This window comes from Falco biarmicus, chromosome 16 (assembly GCF_023638135.1).
Source record: "Falco biarmicus isolate bFalBia1 chromosome 16, bFalBia1.pri, whole genome shotgun sequence".
NCBI lineage: Eukaryota > Metazoa > Chordata > Aves > Falconiformes > Falconidae > Falco > Falco biarmicus.
Window position 1 is genome coordinate 2,527,024 of NC_079303.1, and position 16,700 is coordinate 2,543,723.

At 47.4% G+C, this 16,700-nt stretch overlaps 2 protein-coding genes and 1 long non-coding RNA gene across 6 annotated transcripts in view; 2 read left to right on the forward strand and 1 right to left on the reverse strand.

Annotated features, from left to right (window-relative positions):
• Positions 1-11,506, forward strand: part of SRPK1 (SRSF protein kinase 1) — a 33,246-nt gene extending 21,740 nt beyond the window's left edge. For all 3 annotated transcript variants that reach the window (XM_056362000.1, XM_056362002.1, XM_056362001.1), the window contains 10 exons: positions 114-220; positions 917-1,082; positions 2,106-2,131; positions 2,623-2,836; positions 3,065-3,490; positions 4,884-4,984; positions 5,892-5,999; positions 7,430-7,499; positions 8,043-8,135; positions 9,015-11,506. In XM_056362000.1, coding sequence (XP_056217975.1) covers positions 114-220; positions 917-1,082; positions 2,106-2,131; positions 2,623-2,836; positions 3,065-3,490; positions 4,884-4,984; positions 5,892-5,999; positions 7,430-7,499; positions 8,043-8,135; positions 9,015-9,199 — 1,496 coding nt within the window. In that variant the 3' untranslated portion in view covers positions 9,200-11,506. The remainder of the gene's footprint in view (positions 1-113; positions 221-916; positions 1,083-2,105; positions 2,132-2,622; positions 2,837-3,064; positions 3,491-4,883; positions 4,985-5,891; positions 6,000-7,429; positions 7,500-8,042; positions 8,136-9,014) is intronic.
• An 882-nt stretch (positions 11,507-12,388) lies between these two features.
• On the reverse strand, positions 12,389-16,163 carry LHFPL5 (LHFPL tetraspan subfamily member 5). Its single transcript, XM_056362049.1, has 4 exons — positions 15,752-16,163; positions 13,170-13,406; positions 12,867-12,899; positions 12,389-12,621 (listed from the first exon to the last, which is right to left on the reverse strand). Exons 1-3 carry the CDS (start codon positions 16,161-16,163, stop codon positions 12,883-12,885), a joined length of 666 nt encoding a protein of 221 aa, XP_056218024.1. The 3' UTR covers positions 12,389-12,621; positions 12,867-12,882.
• On the forward strand, positions 14,856-15,916 carry LOC130159954 (uncharacterized). 2 transcript variants are annotated; one of them, XR_008825895.1, is made up of 3 exons: positions 14,856-15,231; positions 15,343-15,465; positions 15,805-15,916. It is a non-coding gene; the product is annotated as an uncharacterized LOC130159954 (long non-coding RNA). The 2 variants fall into 2 exon arrangements; XR_008825894.1 differs by having other exon boundaries at positions 14,860-15,125.
• Positions 16,164-16,700: the final 537 nt, after the last annotated feature.

The window sequence follows — 16,700 nt, forward strand, 5'->3', positions numbered from 1 at the left end:
GGGTTTTTCACTATAAAGTGCTTAACTGGTATGGATTTCTTTTGATCCTCAGTCTTGGGAATTCAGGGCTCCTTGATTCAGGGTGTCCACCTTTTTCCTTGACTGAGTTACAGATATCTGTATGGTGTTTGAAGTTCTAGGGCATCATCTCCTGAAGTGGATCATCAAGTCAAATTATCAGGGGCTTCCGCTCCCTTGCGTCAAAAAGATCATCAAACAGGTAAACCCTAGTTCTGACTGCACTGTTCCCCTTGACCCAGCGAGAACTCTTTCAATGATCTTTCTCAGATCTCAGAAAACAAAAGTTAGAAGTCAGTGATGTATCTCGTGCAACGAAATCATTCTTGGGTTAATATTGCCTTTCTCTACTGCAAAAACTTTCTGCTACGGATATTTATTTTCTGACACTTAAACCATAATGGGAAGCTGGCTTTGCTTTTAACCTCTTCTTACCCTGGTTATTCCTCATAAGTGCAAGTTTTTTGTTTGTTTTTTTTTTTTTTAAATCAAGTCACAAGTAAGTACAGCGCTCAGTGATGGGAAGAGCAAGAGAAACCTGTTCTTCCTGCTGGATGTTTGCCCAAGAAGAAACATTGTTCTGCGTGTGAGGTGGAGGGGAGGAGGAAAGCAGGATTTTATTGTAGGGTATTAACTTGCCACAGTTGAAAAATCTAACCTTCACTTATGAGGGTAAAGAGACAATATTTTAAATTCATAGGTATAATCTGTATGCAAATCTATATTTTCTGGAACTGAGTAGTAACAACTGATCACATTAACTCTAATTTGTATTCTCAAACACTGAAGTCCTTTAGATTGACTAATTATCCTATGCAATTTTGCATTTTCCCTTCACTCTCAGCTTGCTTATTCTTTGCTTTTTCTAATGATTGATTTCCTTCTGTCCTGTCTGCAGGTTCTTCAGGGTCTGGATTACTTGCACACAAAATGTCGAATCATTCATACAGATATTAAACCTGAGAATATTCTTCTCTGCGTTAACGACCAGTATATCCGCAGGCTGGCTGCAGAAGCAACAGAGTGGCAGAGATCTGGGGCTCCCCCACCATCTGGCTCTGCAGGTGCTTCTTTTCCTGAAAATTGGTGCTATTTCCCCCCACACCCCCCAAATCATCACTAATCTCACTAGGGAAAACCACCTGAGTACAGTGGAACAATAATGCAAGTCAACTCTGAAAAGCCAAGTGTAAATTGTGACATTAGTGATAAGTTGTAACTCAAAGATGATGGGGAAGGCAGTTGTTTATATAAGAAAAATGGAGGATACACACATGCTGGCACCTGCTTTTAAATCGGCTGCACTGGTAAAGTAGGGCGGTCTCATACAGCACACTGCAGAAATGCTAATGCACTCAGTACAGTGCTGGAGTGAAGATGTGGTGAGGCACTTCTCGCATTTTCTTCAGCAGTTAATTTCCTTTTGTTGTGTGGTGCTGGAAATGCGTTTCATGAACCTCTCAACAAGATGATTTACCTGGCATCAGTTTGCAGAAGTTTGAAAGCCTTGTGGCAGAAATAGCTTCCTTCATGTGCTAACTGACCTAAAGATCTGAGAGCAAATTCTCTCTTGTTCCTAGTTCCTCATTTTCGTCCTCAGAATATCCATCTGTACCAGTGCGTAGTTTTCAAGAACTACTGCAGTGTGTATCGGAAGGCTGTCTGTCATCATCTGACAACACCAGCATTTAGCCGAGCCCATCATAGCATAGCAGAGCTTAGGGAAGCTGCCTTAACTTTGGTATTTTAATGCTTTGGTTTGCATTTTCTGTTCTGTAAGATGCATAATACATGCAGTAAATGAAGCTGTACGGCAGGAAGTGTAAGTCTTTGATATCAGTCAAGCAAGTCTGCTATGTGTAATTTTAATTATGTATTTATTTACTCATTTCATGTTTTTCTTGATATTTTTTTTTTTTATTCTGGCTGTGCTTTTGTAGAGAAATAAGCCTTCAAAATAACATTTGCCAATATCTTTAAAATGCTGTTTCCAAACCACACAGGAAAAAGCTTATCTTCAGATAAGAAGGCAGTTGCAGTTTCTTAATATGAACATACTAATTTCCTGATCTTCCTTTCCCTTTCAGTAAGCACTGCACCACAGCCAAAACCAGTAAGTGTAATAGCTTTTGTGCGTAAGTATATATCTACTTATAGTATCTACTGCATCGTAGTGCAGTCAGCATTAAGGGAAAGCAGCCTTATATCAGAAGGAAAATTGTGATTTGTGTTTGTCATACATAGGCATGGGGTTCATGCTGTCTTGGAGATACAAGGAGTATTAGCTCATGTATCTCCAGAGTGCGTAGTCTTTTTGGTGGTCCCGAGATCTGTTGTGAAGGTGACTGTTGTCTGTGGCATCTGAGGTCCTTCATTTGGCGAATGCTGTAGGTTTCTCAGGTCAGGACAGATGTGCACTAGTAAGAGCCATAGACAACTGCTCCAAAAACCTTAATAACTGCTTTTCATTTTGGAGAACAGCTGTCTCTAGAGTTTTCATTCCAGACTGCTTCCTCAGCTCTTAAATAAATTAAAACTAGACATGTCTTGGAGCTACTGAAATACGAGATGCTAAGTCCAATTTCTCTGCTTGTTTATGTGTAGGCTGACAAAATGTCAAAGAATAAGAAAAAGAAGTTGAAAAAGAAGCAGAAACGGCAGGCTGAGTTGTTAGAGAAGCGAATGCAAGAGATAGAGGAAATGGAGAAGGAAGCAAGCCCAGGGCAGACACAGCCTGAAGAGGAAGAGGAAGCTCAGAGCCCTCTGGAAATGCTTATAAAAGTTAGTCCACCGGAGGAAAATGTCAGCAAAAAGACAGGTATGGACCTGAAGTATTGCTGAAGCAGCACAGCGTTGTCCTTTTACTCATGCTGGCATGAGTAGAGTGAAAGAGGCTAGGAAGTTTCTTACTAACAAGCTGAATTAACGAATGATTGTGTTTGGTTACGTTTTGAGAACTGCCTACTTCCGAGGGCTCCCTTGAACAGCTTCAGCTATGACTCTGTTGAGATATATTCTGCTCTCTTCTTCTTTTCCCCCCTTCCAGCTGAAGTCGTTGTACAAGAGCCATCTGTTCTGATGGAAAGCAGCGTAGAAAAATGCGTACCAGAAATAAACTGCAACGGAGTGATACAAATGACGGACTTCCCAGACTCCGGCAATCAAGGGTCTGTGCGACTTGAGGATGACCTTCACAATGCCAATGACTGTGGCGATCACCCTCGTACGCAGAAGGAGAACTTCCATAGTTGTAATTACAGCCAGCGTAACGGTGAAGCGGAGAACAGGCCTCAAGAAGCAATGTCGGACTCGTTCGTGCCCTTAGTTCCGGAAGATTCCATGGTGTGTCAGCCCACCTCCAATGAAGAACGATCTTTCAATGAGCAGGAGATTAACCATTTGCAAGAAAGCATCCGGACAGAGATACCGTCGGAGGACGAGAATGAGAATAATAGCCCGTCAGACAACAAAGGTATAAGAGGAGCCCTGTAAGAAAGGGCTCTGTTCTCCTTTGTGTGGGAGAGTTGTGTTACGACGCTTCGTCAGAGTATTAATAGAAACCTGAATTTTGTAGGCTGGAGTGATCAGAACCACCTGCCTGAGACTCTTCCTGCCAGGAGTAATTAACCTGACAGTCCTACTCTGAGACATACACTGTTTGTAGCTTCCAGTTACAGTTGTACCTGAGTTTTGACTATTGCATAATATCCCGCTTTTTAAAAGTACCTATACATCTGTTTTTCAGTATAGGAACTCCTTTGTATCAAGTGTTGCACATGTGATTTGCATTAACAGTTAGAAATTAAGTCTACAAATTGTCACTGGCTGTTAAATTATGAGTTGAGTACTACTCAGTGTGTTCTGGTAGTTTTATTTTTATCATGGGGCATGGGTAACTCCTCTCAGTTACTTGAGATGAGTAAATGTGTTCCCACAACTGGAAATGCAGCCGTTCTAAAGCAAAGCTTATACTGTGTAGGGAAAAAAAAAAAAAAGATGCCTTTGTTTAAATATGGTTTGTTTCAGGGAGAAAAAACTGGAAGTCTTGTAGTTTGGGAGAATATAAGACAATCAATAGTTTAAACTGCAGTTTAAATGCATTCCAGTGTGTGTGTGTTAAGAACTTGAATCAATTGATAAACTTTCTGCTTGGAGGAGGGAGAAACTAACGTTTGTACTTCTTTTCTAAAAAAATCCTGTAGCATTTTTTGGCAGGGTATTGCTGGGGAGTTACATGCATGAAAAGTAGTGCCAGTGAGATTTAAATATTTTGAAACCTGAACTGCATTTAGTTGAATGCACCTGCTAGATTACTAGGTGTATTTTGCTTCTCACAGCCCTCTCCCAAATTGCTTTAGACCTACAGCTGGATGTAATTTAGTGACTTGGTATTTTTGCTCTCTGCTGTGTCATTAAGGTTTTCTCAATGTATACTTTAGCTCTTGTTAACTGTCTGTGTTGCAGCAGTGAGTGATGGCTCTGTCAAAAGATGCTATAATAGGTGAACTCTCCTTCAAAGATTTAGGAGGACTTGAGGGTTGAGAGAGGGTTGTTTTGTTGCTGGCAATGCCCTTATTTAAAAAGCTTGTTTAGATATAGACAGACTGTTTAAGGCTGGGAAACAGTCGCTAATTGCATATGCTTACTTGTCCTTCTGCTTTGTAACACCAGTCGGGTGTTAATGGTGGTATCTCCGCTGTTGGTAGCGCAGGCTGCTGGGTTTTATACCTAGGTTTCAGGGAGGGAAAAGTTCTGATCCATAAGCAAAGCCCCTTCCTGGGTAGGGAGAGGGTGCTGGGATTTGGATGACAGATGGTGACACTGGCCATGTAGCTTTAATCAGCTGTTGTACATGTTGCCTCTAGGAAAATCAACTGCTGGGAATTTCCTTCTTAATCCTCTTGAGCCCAAGAATGCAGATAAGCTCAAAGTGAAGATTGCTGACCTAGGAAATGCCTGCTGGGTGGTAAGTTTACAGTCTTTTCACATTGACTGTTTAAACCTGCTAATTCGTTCACAGTATGCCAAGATGGGAAAGGATCTGCAAAATAAATTCTTGGGCCTGCTTGGGAAAGTAGTGACAGTTTGAAGCTGTGTTTGGGGGGGGAAGAGAGGGGAGTGGAGACTCGAACGTGGGATTTCAGCCTGTGTTCTGGGTGCCTCTCGCTGGTCATGACATCACTTCTAATAGGCCTGTGAATGGTATCACATATAATGTGTAGAAATCTGCATATGTGAAACTTCTGAAGGAGTCTGGCTCTCCTGGAGAGAGTGAGTTGCAAACAACCGCTCTGATGTGCTAGTTTTGTGGTTCGTTAGCTTGTCAAACCATTTCAGTGGATTCATGAGCACATGAAAGAGACTCAGAGTTTTATGCTTTGATGGCTGTGCTGCTTTTAAAGGTTTGACGTTTCAAATAGAACAAGTGTCTGGTTTACTTGGCTTCTTAAATGGCAAAATACTTCCGATCTCATGGGAGAGATGAGGCTCAGGCTCAGAATTGCACACCAGGCTTGCAGCACCTGGCAGGGTGGTCTCTCTTACATTGGTCTTGCTTATCCGCTTGAAGGTAGCTGTGTCGTGGCCTGTCTGTCGTGATCGGAGAGGGTGCAGCTTCTGAAACAGTCCTTCCTTACTCTATTTTTGTGGCTTGCTTTTCTCTAAATTGCTGGACTGTTTTACTTAAGTAGGAGCGTCTCACGTAGAGCAGTTAAACAGTACTTGTAGGAATATAAGGATATATTTAATGAGGATGTAAAATTCAGATTAAATGTAACAGGAATGGCTTTGGATCTACTCTGGCCTTCCAGGCTGTTGATTCTCCTCTTAGAAGCAGTCTCATAACTGTTCAGTAAAACATTTCTTCTGTTTAGCACAAGCACTTCACTGAAGACATCCAGACAAGACAGTATCGATCCTTGGAGGTGTTGATAGGGTCAGGGTATAACACCCCTGCTGACATCTGGAGCACAGCGTGCATGGTGAGTGTGATCATCTGGGGGATTTTAAACTGTTTCTGTAGGGCTTTCGGGGCAGCTCAGGTGCTGCACACTCTGGACTGCCAGGTTACTAGCCTGGCCTGGCAAAAAAACCTCGCAGGTGTTCAGCCGACTTACAGACTTGCTGAATACCATGCTTCCATACCAAAATTTTTGGGGAGTTTTGGGGTTTTTTTAGTTGGTAGGGGTTTTTTTGGTTGGTGGAGTTTGGGTTTTTGGGGGGTTTTTGGTTTTTGGGTTTTTTTTTTTTCTGTTTGCCACATGTGGCTTTCCTTTTGAAAGTTTTGTTGTACAGCACTGGCAGATTTCAAATATGATTGTACATTGTCGTCATGCTTTCTGGAAAAACAAGACAACTATGCAATTCTGAAGACAAAAATCTTTCTATATAAAGAGCCTTTCTGCTGCATTCAGCACTGTTTCACAGATACCTTCAGTATATTTTGATATTTTAATTGTATGCATGCTCTGCATGTTTGGAATCCTTTTATAATCTGAGTAATGCTGAGATGAGGCTGTAGCTGTTCCCGTAATAGCTGGCAAATGTAGAATATGAGGATTAAAAAAAAATAATCAGTCTAGTCAGTTACTCAGTGTACCTCTTTGGTGTCTCCATTCTCTGTTTTCTACAAATCAGAGCTTGAGGTTTGTATTTTAAACTTGGGAAATAGTGAGTAAAATAATTTCCGCTGTCTGGGAGAACAAGCTGAGATTTTGATGAATGTGGTGAAAGAGAATGTGGTAGGGTCATGCTGTCTCTGCAGAACGTGGGGCCAAAATGATACAGTGGTTACTCACGAGTCCTAATTTACTAGTTTGTCAACAGCAGTCCCTAAAAAAACCTAAGAATACAGAAAGTCAGAGGTACTGTTTTGAGTAAAAGTGAATATGTAATGGGTAAATGTCGTGGAATTTAGGAGCGGTGAGTTGAAATGAATGAAATGTTTTTCTCATTTAAAACATTTTTGTATCTACAGACAAATGTTCAGGGATTAACTGTTTGAAAAATGTCTCATCTGAAATCTGGGGAGAGGGGAGAATCTTTCTGAAAAAAACCAAACAAACCCTAGAGTTTGGACATGACACCATTTTGCAAAATGCTGTTGAGGCAGAAGAGAGGCGAAGCGCATGAAATGCCTTAAGTTTTTACAGTTTCACACAAGCATACTGCATTACCCCGCGTTCCAGAATTCATCATAAGTATGTCTATGGTGTTGTTTAATGCAGTTGTTAAAATGTTGCAAAGTAATTGCGCATCTTCAGATGGTAATGATGTACTGGAGTTTTGCAGGTTAATCTTCCAGCAGCTTTGCTTCTTGCCCACAGAGATATGCAAAAATCAATCTGCAGCACATCTGACGGTGTGCGAGATGTATTAAAGTGATTTAATGTGCTCATTTCTCTTTGTTTAGGCCTTTGAGTTAGCAACAGGAGATTATCTCTTTGAGCCTCATTCTGGGGAAGATTACTCACGGGATGAAGGTATGTTTGTCTAAGTCTCTTCCTTTTTTAAATGGGCCATGAAATACAGGTTGCTTCTTCAGGATGAGCCTTCTCTTACGAGTTAGCAATGCAAAGGCTCCTTGCAAACAGATTATTTACCCAACTTGGCACCAACTGTGCTCAAGCCTCTGCAGTAAAACACTGCAATAAAGTCCATGTTCTTGTTCTGGTGTTTCCCATTCCTCTTACCGCTGGAGTCTGTCTTGCTTCTCAGACTGATCGTGCCTCAAATTGCCTTTACCTCTTTCCCCTTCCCCCTTGACTGGGGTCCCCAGCGTAGGAAGGACATGGACCTGTCGGAATGGGTCCAGGAGAAGCCCCAAAAATTATGAGAGGGCTGGGACCACCTCTGTTGGGAGGACAGGCTGAGGAGCTGGGGTTGTTCCACCTGGGAAGAGAAGGCTCTGGGGAGACCTTACTGTGGCCTGGCAGTACTGAAAGGGGGCTTATAAGAAAGACGGGGACAGGCAGTTGTCTTGTGAGGATGTGTCTCATTGTCTTTTTCTTTTGAAAAAAATGCAGATCACATTGCATTGATCATAGAACTTCTGGGGAAAATACCTCGCAAGCTCATTTTGGCAGGAAAATATTCCAAGGAGTTTTTCACCAAAAAAGGTAAAAGGAGACAAAGCAAATGTCACTTATCCCCTCATCCCCTGCCCCAAATACACAAGAGTGCCTTGCTGGAAATACTAATTAACAATAGATGCTGGCAAAGATGCCTCTTAAAGCCTTTCATAAAACAAAGGAAAGACTTAATCAGTAAAACAGCAGCTAAATATAAGACGTTCTTGTCTAACTGCTAAAAGTATCCTACATCCTAGTACTTGGCATCCCGGTGTAGATCAAATACACCAGGTAGAAAAACAAGTCTGAAGAAATACCCGCAGTACTGATTTGGCTTTATTTAGCTGATCTTTGTCAACTAGAGGTGTTGACTCACCTTTGAAGTTGTCTCTAGACAACTTTGTTCCATTTCTAGCATGCCAGTCACCTAAATAGTGCTTTGTATCCTGAGCCGTGTTGCTCAGGACACGTTATACCATTATCATAAAGCCCTGAATACCTCAGAAATGTACTGAGTCTCGAGAAGTTTTTGACCTAGTTTAATACTTCTTTATAAGACAAACGCGTTTTTGTTAGCAGTGTATTGCTTCCTCAAACATTGCTTCGTGTATTCCAAAGTCAACGGCACAGTGTTTATCTGCCATGTCAACTTGCATGATTTGCTGGTATTGGATCAGAAATAGCAGGAGGGGGAAAAAAAGCCTTCAAGGAAGTACATTTCTAGAACAGTCCTCAAAAGCAGATAGAAAAGGGGTTTTAGTTTAATTTTATTTCTTCCTTCAGCATGCCCTACCATTTTATGCTCCCTGCAGCCAGCTACTCCGAACAGTTTCTGAATTCAGTCTGTCTTGTGTAGCTCTTCAGCCTATTTTATTCAGCTGCTCTGGTCCCGTGTCTTGCACTTAACCTGTCTGTCTTGGTTTCCAGGTGATCTGAAGCACATCACCAAACTGAAGCCGTGGGGCCTTTTTGAAGTCTTGGTGGAAAAATACGAGTGGTCCCAAGATGAGGCAGCTGCATTCACAGACTTCTTATTACCTATGTTGGAGCTGATCCCGGAGAAACGAGCTACAGCAGCAGAGTGTCTCAGGCACCCCTGGCTTAACTCCTAGAGGCTTCAGCCCGATGCCACAGCACTACACTCTGGTTTACAGCATAGCGTACACGCACCCAGCTGCCCCTTCCCAGATCTGTTTTTTCCCTTGTTCATTTTCCGTGTGAAGTTCTTCCTTCACGGCTTCCAAGATTTTAGATAAATCTAATCTGTTCTGCTGAGTTTGCTTGTGTGACTCGATGGGGACTCTCCTCAGCCAGTGGGCATCATCTGTGTTTTGCCTTGATTGGGCTTCGCCAAAGACTTAATTGACTAGAATATGAAGTTTTCCCTGAGTCTGCTCACTGTTACGCACCGTGTGTTACAGATGTGAGCTCGCCCTGTGCCCGCATAAGCTCTCTTAGCTAACCTTCAGCTCTCCTTTCTTCGTGGGGGGGGATGTGAAGATCTGAACGCCTCCTTATCTCCCTGACTCAGGAGTCGATTCCCTGCTGTTGATCCGGTAGCTAGCAATGGGGTGAGAAGTAACAGATGGCACCACGGTGGTGTTAGTTCCTTGTAGAGCAAAGACCTCAAAATCCTCCATCATTTTCTAGACGTCTACTGTATTCTTTGCTTTCCGGTCACATAACTTTTCTTTAGTTCTAGTTGCTTAAATCTTTTGTAAAGAGCTATTTAAACCTAGGGTTTAGTATCCTTAATTTCTTTCTCCGAAGTGCCCTGCCTTTACTTTTTCCTTCCCTGTGCCCAGATAGTCAGAATAGTTTCTGGACTCGGTGACATTTTCTACTTTAATGCCTGCAACTAAAAGGTGATAAGCAAAAGCTGGAACTGACGGGATGCACGGTCTTCAGCAGACTGACGGGTGCACCCTTTGGCTGCAGAGGCAGCCTTGTTACAGGCAACTCTTTTAACGTTTTAGCGAGCTGTTAAGGTTTTTGGTTCTTACCCCTTACTGGCACTTTTTTGCCTTGCTTGAAGCAGTTGCTGTGTCTGTGAGAGCCTGGCTTTCACTGATGCAGTCTACTCTGGCTCTTAATTTTTGACCATTCACTTTCTTCCCAGGAAGAGGGCGGCAGGGGCTGTATCACAGCCATGCTATAGCCCGTGACTTTCAAAATCAACACTTGAAGGCCCAGTGTACAGATTTCTTTTCCCTTAACTTGCTTCAGGTGCTGGCCTTCAGAAATAACTTCCCTGGAAGGGACTGCCTTTTATTTTCTGGGCCATTAGCACAAGGAGAGCTAGCAGAAGTGGAAGAGAACTGACTTTTCCATGTAGATACTGGATTAGAAGCTGTTTCTAGAGTTACCCCAAATGAAAATGTTCTGTGGGGTTTCTACTACTTCTCAGAGGGGGTTGGATATAATGAGTAGATGGGTTAATTTTTAATTAAAAGTTAAATCACTGTGGCATTTGATAGTTTTATGATGGCTTCTTCTAGACTTGCACATCCTGTTACAGATGCAGTGCATCCTACTCTACTCTAAAGCGAGATTTGGCAGCGCTGAGACTTCAGAGGCACTTCCTTACCCCGGACCAAACAGGCCTTTTGGATTCCTGGTGGCTCTCAGAGGACAGAAGTCGCTGCAGGAGCGTGCTGGAGGCCACGCAGATGCTATCTGAGACGATGACGTTGCCAAAGCTGCCAAGACCGCTGTTAACATGTCACTCCTGTATGTGTGTTTGGAAATCCTGGTTCGTAAGGGTCGTTCCTTCATAACCCTTGGTGTCATTTAATCCACTTGAAAAGAGTTTCTCTGGTCCAGTGCCTGATTGGGCTTATTAATGCAAATCCTGCTGCATGTTCTTTTAGGGGTAGATCAGGTTCTCTCTGCATATAATCTAAAATTAAAGGAAGGTAACATACCAAGAGTTTTAAACTGCTGATTTGACTTTTTTTTTCCCCCTTTCATCTGGAGTTTTCCAGTTGCGTGTCACTTCCATCCCTGCAGACAGGACTGGGTTCCAAAATACCTACTGTCTACATACTGTGAAGATACATTAGCAGGGCAAAACCAATTTCTGTTGTCTTGAAAGCTCACCCGGTCCTGTGCGCTTGAGGCTGGTTGATGAAAACTTTTCCTAGAAGGGGTCTGTCTGCACGCTTCGACTCTGAGAGCTCCTTCCCTTCCCTCTGCCTCCCGAGTGGAGGAGGAGGTTGTGACCATGATGGCCAAGGCTAGAGTCAGCTTGTCAGTTGAAGACCTGGAGAAGGAGCTGTCAGGATTCAGTCTTGTACCGTGTGCTCATCCACTTGGGGTTTGTTAAAATTTCCAAATTGCCGTAAAGTGCTCACACTAAAGGATTTGTACTTGCTGTGTCAGTCTAAAACCTGAAGGAAAATACATTTTTATTCTTTCTACTTGGGTGCTTTGTCTTTTTTTCTTTGTGAAAGCCGTACAATAAACAGATTATTTAATAACTGAGCCCTATTCCTTATATATTCCCTCTGTAAGTCTGTTCTTTCTGAGCTAGTGGCCCATTGATTCCATTTTCTTTGCTAGTGAGCACTGGGATCTCCAGAATGAGACACAGGGAGATGGTGCAGCTGAAGATTTTGCTGTTGGTATTGTGATGTATTTTAAAAAGGGGAGAAGAGTAGTCAATAGTAGGACAAATCTGCTGGAATTTTTCTGTTCTAAAAGATGTTCTCAAAGTCTGTTGTGCGTCTGCTGTGTTAACAACCTCGCAAAAAGTGTTTGGGGAGCGTAAAACTGGACGGTGCTTGTTAGAACTGAATTGAATGTGCTGCGGGAACCCAGAAAATTAGAGCCAGTAGAGATGAAAAATGGTAACACAGGCTAATTTGGGGGTTTTGTGACCAGGTAAGAGCCGGACAGGATGACGTGCTGCTGTGTCTTCTGCAGAAGTGTGCCAAAGGCTGCTGCAGATGGGTGTTGGATGTGATGAGGAATGATGGCTCCGGGGGATTAATTGGGTGGTGGAGCGTGCTGCTGCCTGGCCCCATCTGCTGCAGTCTGCGGGTGCCGGTACAGGGCTGCTGTGGCCCTGCTTCTGTTCCTCCCCCTGAAAAATGCCCTTTTTCCAAGGTTGTGTTTGGTTATTGTTGCCCGGAGTGGAAAGCTGAGTCATGGCTTTGCTGGGAATTGGCTGTGTCACGGTGTCTTAAAGGACAAGGGCAGTCAGGGATGTGGCAGAGGACGTCCCCTGCCCCAAGGAGACTAGCACAAAATCCAAAACACTTAACGCTTTTTTTTTTTTATTATTCAGAAGTAATTTCCTTGAAAGAAGATGTACAAACCCAAGAAGCAGCAAATCGCTATCCCTCCCCTTCCCCTCCCCCCAAAAAAATCCTGTGTCCACTTTGGGCTATTTCTATCCAATAAACTCGGTGTGAGCTGACGGTGGCCCCTTTGGTGAACGGTTGTAGAAAATCCACAGAAGTTGGTAAGTGTAAAGTTCCTGGAAAAGTCACTTTAAAGTGAAGGGCTGATGGAGGAAGAGTGCTCAGTGACCCTGGGAACAGAAAGAATAGGTCAGATGTTACCAAATAGAGTGTGACTTCCAATTTTAAGCTTTTTTTTTTTTTTTTTGGTCACTTGGCAAGGATTTGTTTCTCTATTTTCTGGAGGCAAAGTGAAGTATTTCCCCTTTAATCACAAAAAAAAAGGGGGGGGACTATAGCACCAAAATTTATAGTCAGTCCTTCAGTAATTAAAATCTAACGTGTGCTGGGAAGAATCACCATGGGCATCACTTACGTGGTGATCAGCTCTGTCAGTCCTCACCCTCTTCTGTAAAACAAAAAGATAATTGCAGTGTTAATAGCGTATGGTGGAAAACTGAGGATGCAGGTGTGTTTTCTAGGTTTATTTTCAAAAAGGGGTAAAAAAATAAATAAATTAAAAACAGGATGGGGAGAAAGCCCCAGGTGTGTGAGATGCAGCCCGGCTCAGTTTGGCATCTGTGGCCAACGCCAGCTCTGGAGGAAGCCACCGTCTTCCCAAATAACACGAATCCGTTGCCGGGTCGAGAGGCCCTGCAGCAGCCCTAGGTGCTTTTACCTGTATTTTCCACTTTAAAATCAGATGGGAGGAGGTTGTCCTGCCGGTTCCCCAACACGAAGGCCAGGAAGGAGAGGATGAGGGCGTCGAGGATGCCGATGATGCAGAGGATGTATGCCCAGCGCACAGTGCAGGCGCCCAGCGTGTACTTGTCCGTCTTGTCCCCGCACATGCGTTTCACCTCGCTCGAGTCCCAGCCGTCGGGGTAGATCAGGCAGCCGATCATCAGCCCAGTAGCTGCGGGGAGAGGGAGATGTTACAGCGGCTGCGAGCTACCGAGCCCGGCTGGCGTGCGGAGATGGGGAGCGGAGGAGCACGGCCACACCGTGCTGCAAAGGGATAAACCACCACGGGCCGGCTAACCAGGCTTGGAGCAGCCCTGTGGTTGCCCATCACGCGTGGGCTCAGCTCCGCTCCCATGGCAGAGCAGGATGCGGCACGCTGCCTGCCCACCGGCTCAGGGCAAGGCTCCCAGTCAAGGACATGCTGCGGCAGCATCTCCATCCTTGCGTTGCCCAGGCAACCTCTCTCCTGCCTCCGCATCCCGGGCCACGTGGCTCCAAAGAAATATTTTCTCCAAGCAAAACCCGAATGGGTGCAGCCTGCGCGAGGTGGAGACCCTCACCGGCACCCCGCGCGTAGCTGGATTTCGGCACGTGGTAGAGCTGCCATCGGCCGCAGCTTTGCCAACAGATTTTTCTGCTTGTTCAGCTGTGGTGGTTCCAGCCCAGCCGGCAGCCACCAGCTCCTCCCGCAGTATTCCAGCCCCGGCACACGCAGCCAGGTCCCCGGCACAGCGCCTGTGCGGCTTTGCTGCGGGAGCTGCACCAGGCTCAGCACCAGCTGCCCAAGGGCTGAAGCTGCCAAGCAGCTCCCGTCCCAAAATCTCCAAAGTGCTTTTCCTTCCACACACACCCAGAGAAACCGCTGCGTTTGCTGGATGAGAAGAATGACGGGGCTGGGGAGGGAGAAGAGCCCAGCTCATCCACGAGGCTTTGGGATGTGACTCACGGAGGCTCTTCGCATCCTCCGCTGTTACGGGAGTCACTGGTCCTTCACGTGTTCTCGTGCGGGTGTGAAGCCCTGAAACACCCCCGTGGTGGGAGCCCTGGACAAGCACACGCATGTCCCTGCCCATCTTGGACGTCGCAGCCTCCTGCAGCAGCAGCAAGATGCTCCCTGCCTTTTCTCCATCTCTGGGTGCTCGGTCGACCAGAAAACACTCTGGGGCAGCTGCCTTGTGCTTTGTCCATGTTTTTTTCCCCTTGGCTTGGGGATGGGAGAGCAGCAAGGCCAGCGGGCAGCCTCCTACGTCTGCAGGGAGCATTTCTCTTCGTTGAGGAGCAGCTGGTTTCTCCTGTATTTAATTACTCTTCGCTGTAGCTAAGGGAGAGGAGGGGCGCACAGGAATGGGGGAAGCCGGGAAGGAATCACTTCTCCCGTGAAAACACACCCTGGTGCAAAGGCCAGAAGATGGATCCTCTCGTCGCCTGCCCCCTCTGTACAATAACTCCCAGAAATGCAGCAGCACCTGCCCAGTGGCAGCTCAAAAGCTCCCGAGAGCCCGTTTGAGGTGGAGAAAGTGGGCTGCTGGGGATGGGTCAGGCTCATCCGTGGGGCTGGAGCTGCCGGCGCTGGGTTTCTCTCCCCCATCCAGCACAAAATCGTACGTACAAGCCCCAGATACGACAGCAAAGCCTTTCCCTGCTCTGCTCCCCGGGGAGGCTGAGCTGCCCCAAGCCTCTTATCTAAATCTTTGCTTGAGCCCCGCTGCTTTAGCTGGGAACTGGAGCAACCCCGATGCCGTAGCTGTCCTCCCGGGGGGTGTCAGCCGGGGGGTCCCTGCCGGGGGGGCACCCAGGGGCTGCGGCTGGTGCCAGCATGAATGATTCAGGAGCAGCAAAGGGCTGGGTTGGGTTTCAGCTGAGGCTTCGACTGCAGGAGCTGGGTTACCGGGTATCTCGGGTGTCTCGCAGTGTTGGGGGAGGGATGGGGAAGGCTGGAGGTGTGCAGGGATGAGCAGAGAAACGGGAGAATGTGGGTGATGGTACCAAGTGCTACGGTCAGTCCCGTCCTCCTGTTCTACCTCCCCAGTACATCATCCGCTGGGCTCAGGGAGTTACCAAAATCACCCAGCAATTGTAATCACTGTCTCCCTGCCTCATTCCCACAGGATCCCGAACGCGGCAGGGAGCCCCGTGCCCCAGCCCTGCGGCATGCGGTGCTCTTGGACCGATGCTCTGAAGCTGCACCGTGGGGCTGAGCAGGAGCGATGGCCAGAGGAAACCTCCCCCAGGTAAGCGGGGACGGGCCGTGGCTGGGCTGTTGGTGCCGCGTGGTGCAGCAGCAGTAGCAGCAGCAGCAGCAGTGCACGGGGGAGAGCGTCGCCAACGTGCAGCGAGTCCGCTGGGTCTCAGCTGCTCCAACAAGGCTTTGCTTACTGCCAGCTCCCCACTGGTAACCAGTAAGGGGGAGCAAATGGGACACAGAGGTTATGCTGGTGCCCCTCGCCTGGCCAGCCCCCGCACGGTGGAGTCAACAGGGGGGCAGAGAGGGGGAAGCAGCCCCTGGGCCCCGCTCACCTGCTGCCAGCTGCATCCAGGCACAGACTTTATAGACGGTGGCTGCGTTGCAGAAGAAGAAGAGGCTGAAGCAGAGGATGGTGCCGATGATGAGGAAGGTGGAGACGCCTACGAAGAACATGGCGGTTTTGAAGGCGCTGGAGGGGATGGTGCCGAAGTCGAGGGGGCTGCCCTTGCAGATGAGCTCGCCGGTGAGCGCGTTGCCGATGCAGTAGGAGAAGAGGCCGAAGTAGCCGGCCTGCGGCGTGTCGATGCTGTCGCCGATCCAGTAGGGCTGGATGAAGGTCACCACCATCAGGATGGAGAAGCAGAGGGTGAAGAGGGCCCAGAGCACCCCCATGGCCCGCGCGTTCCGCACGTAGTTGGTGTGGTAGATCCGCGCCGCCTCCTGCGCCGGCAGCAGCTTGGGCATGGCGGGGGCACCGGCCCGGGACCCCCGGACCCCCGACCCCCGGTACCGGCCCCGCGCCTCGCCCCGCCCCGCCCCGCCCCGGAGCGGCGGCCCCGCCCGCCCCGGTAACGAAGGAGCCGGGGAGGGACCCGGGAGGAGCCGGCGCGACCCCCCCGCCGCTGGGGTGGGAGCGGGAGGAGCCGGGCGGAGCGGCTCGGGGTGGGACCTGGAATCCCGGGATGTGCCCCCGGGATGGGACCTGCCCGCCTCGGGATGGGACCCCGAGACGTACCCCCGGGGTGGGACCTGTGTCCTCGGGATGGGACCCCGGGATGTGCCGCCGGGGTGGGACCTGTGTCCTCGGGATGGGACCCCGGGATGTGCCGCCGGGGTGGGACCTGTGACCTCGGGATGGGACCCCGAGATGTACCCCCGGGGTGGGACCTGTGTCCTCGGGATGGGACCCCGGGATGTGCCGCCGGGGTGGGACCTGTGACCTCGGGATGGGACCCCGAGATGTACCCCCGGGGTGGGACCTGTGACCTCGGGATGGGACCC

Excerpts from the sequence above, each read along its gene's own strand:
- LHFPL5 (XM_056362049.1), bottom strand. The coding sequence starts at position 16,163 with ATGCCCAAGCTGCTGCCGGCGCAGGAGGCGGCGCGGATCTACCACACC. Across the intron at positions 13,407-15,751 it reads CTGGATGCAGCTGGCAGCAG|CTACTGGGCTGATGATCGGC; the intron begins GTGAGCGGGGCC and ends CTCTCCCCGCAG.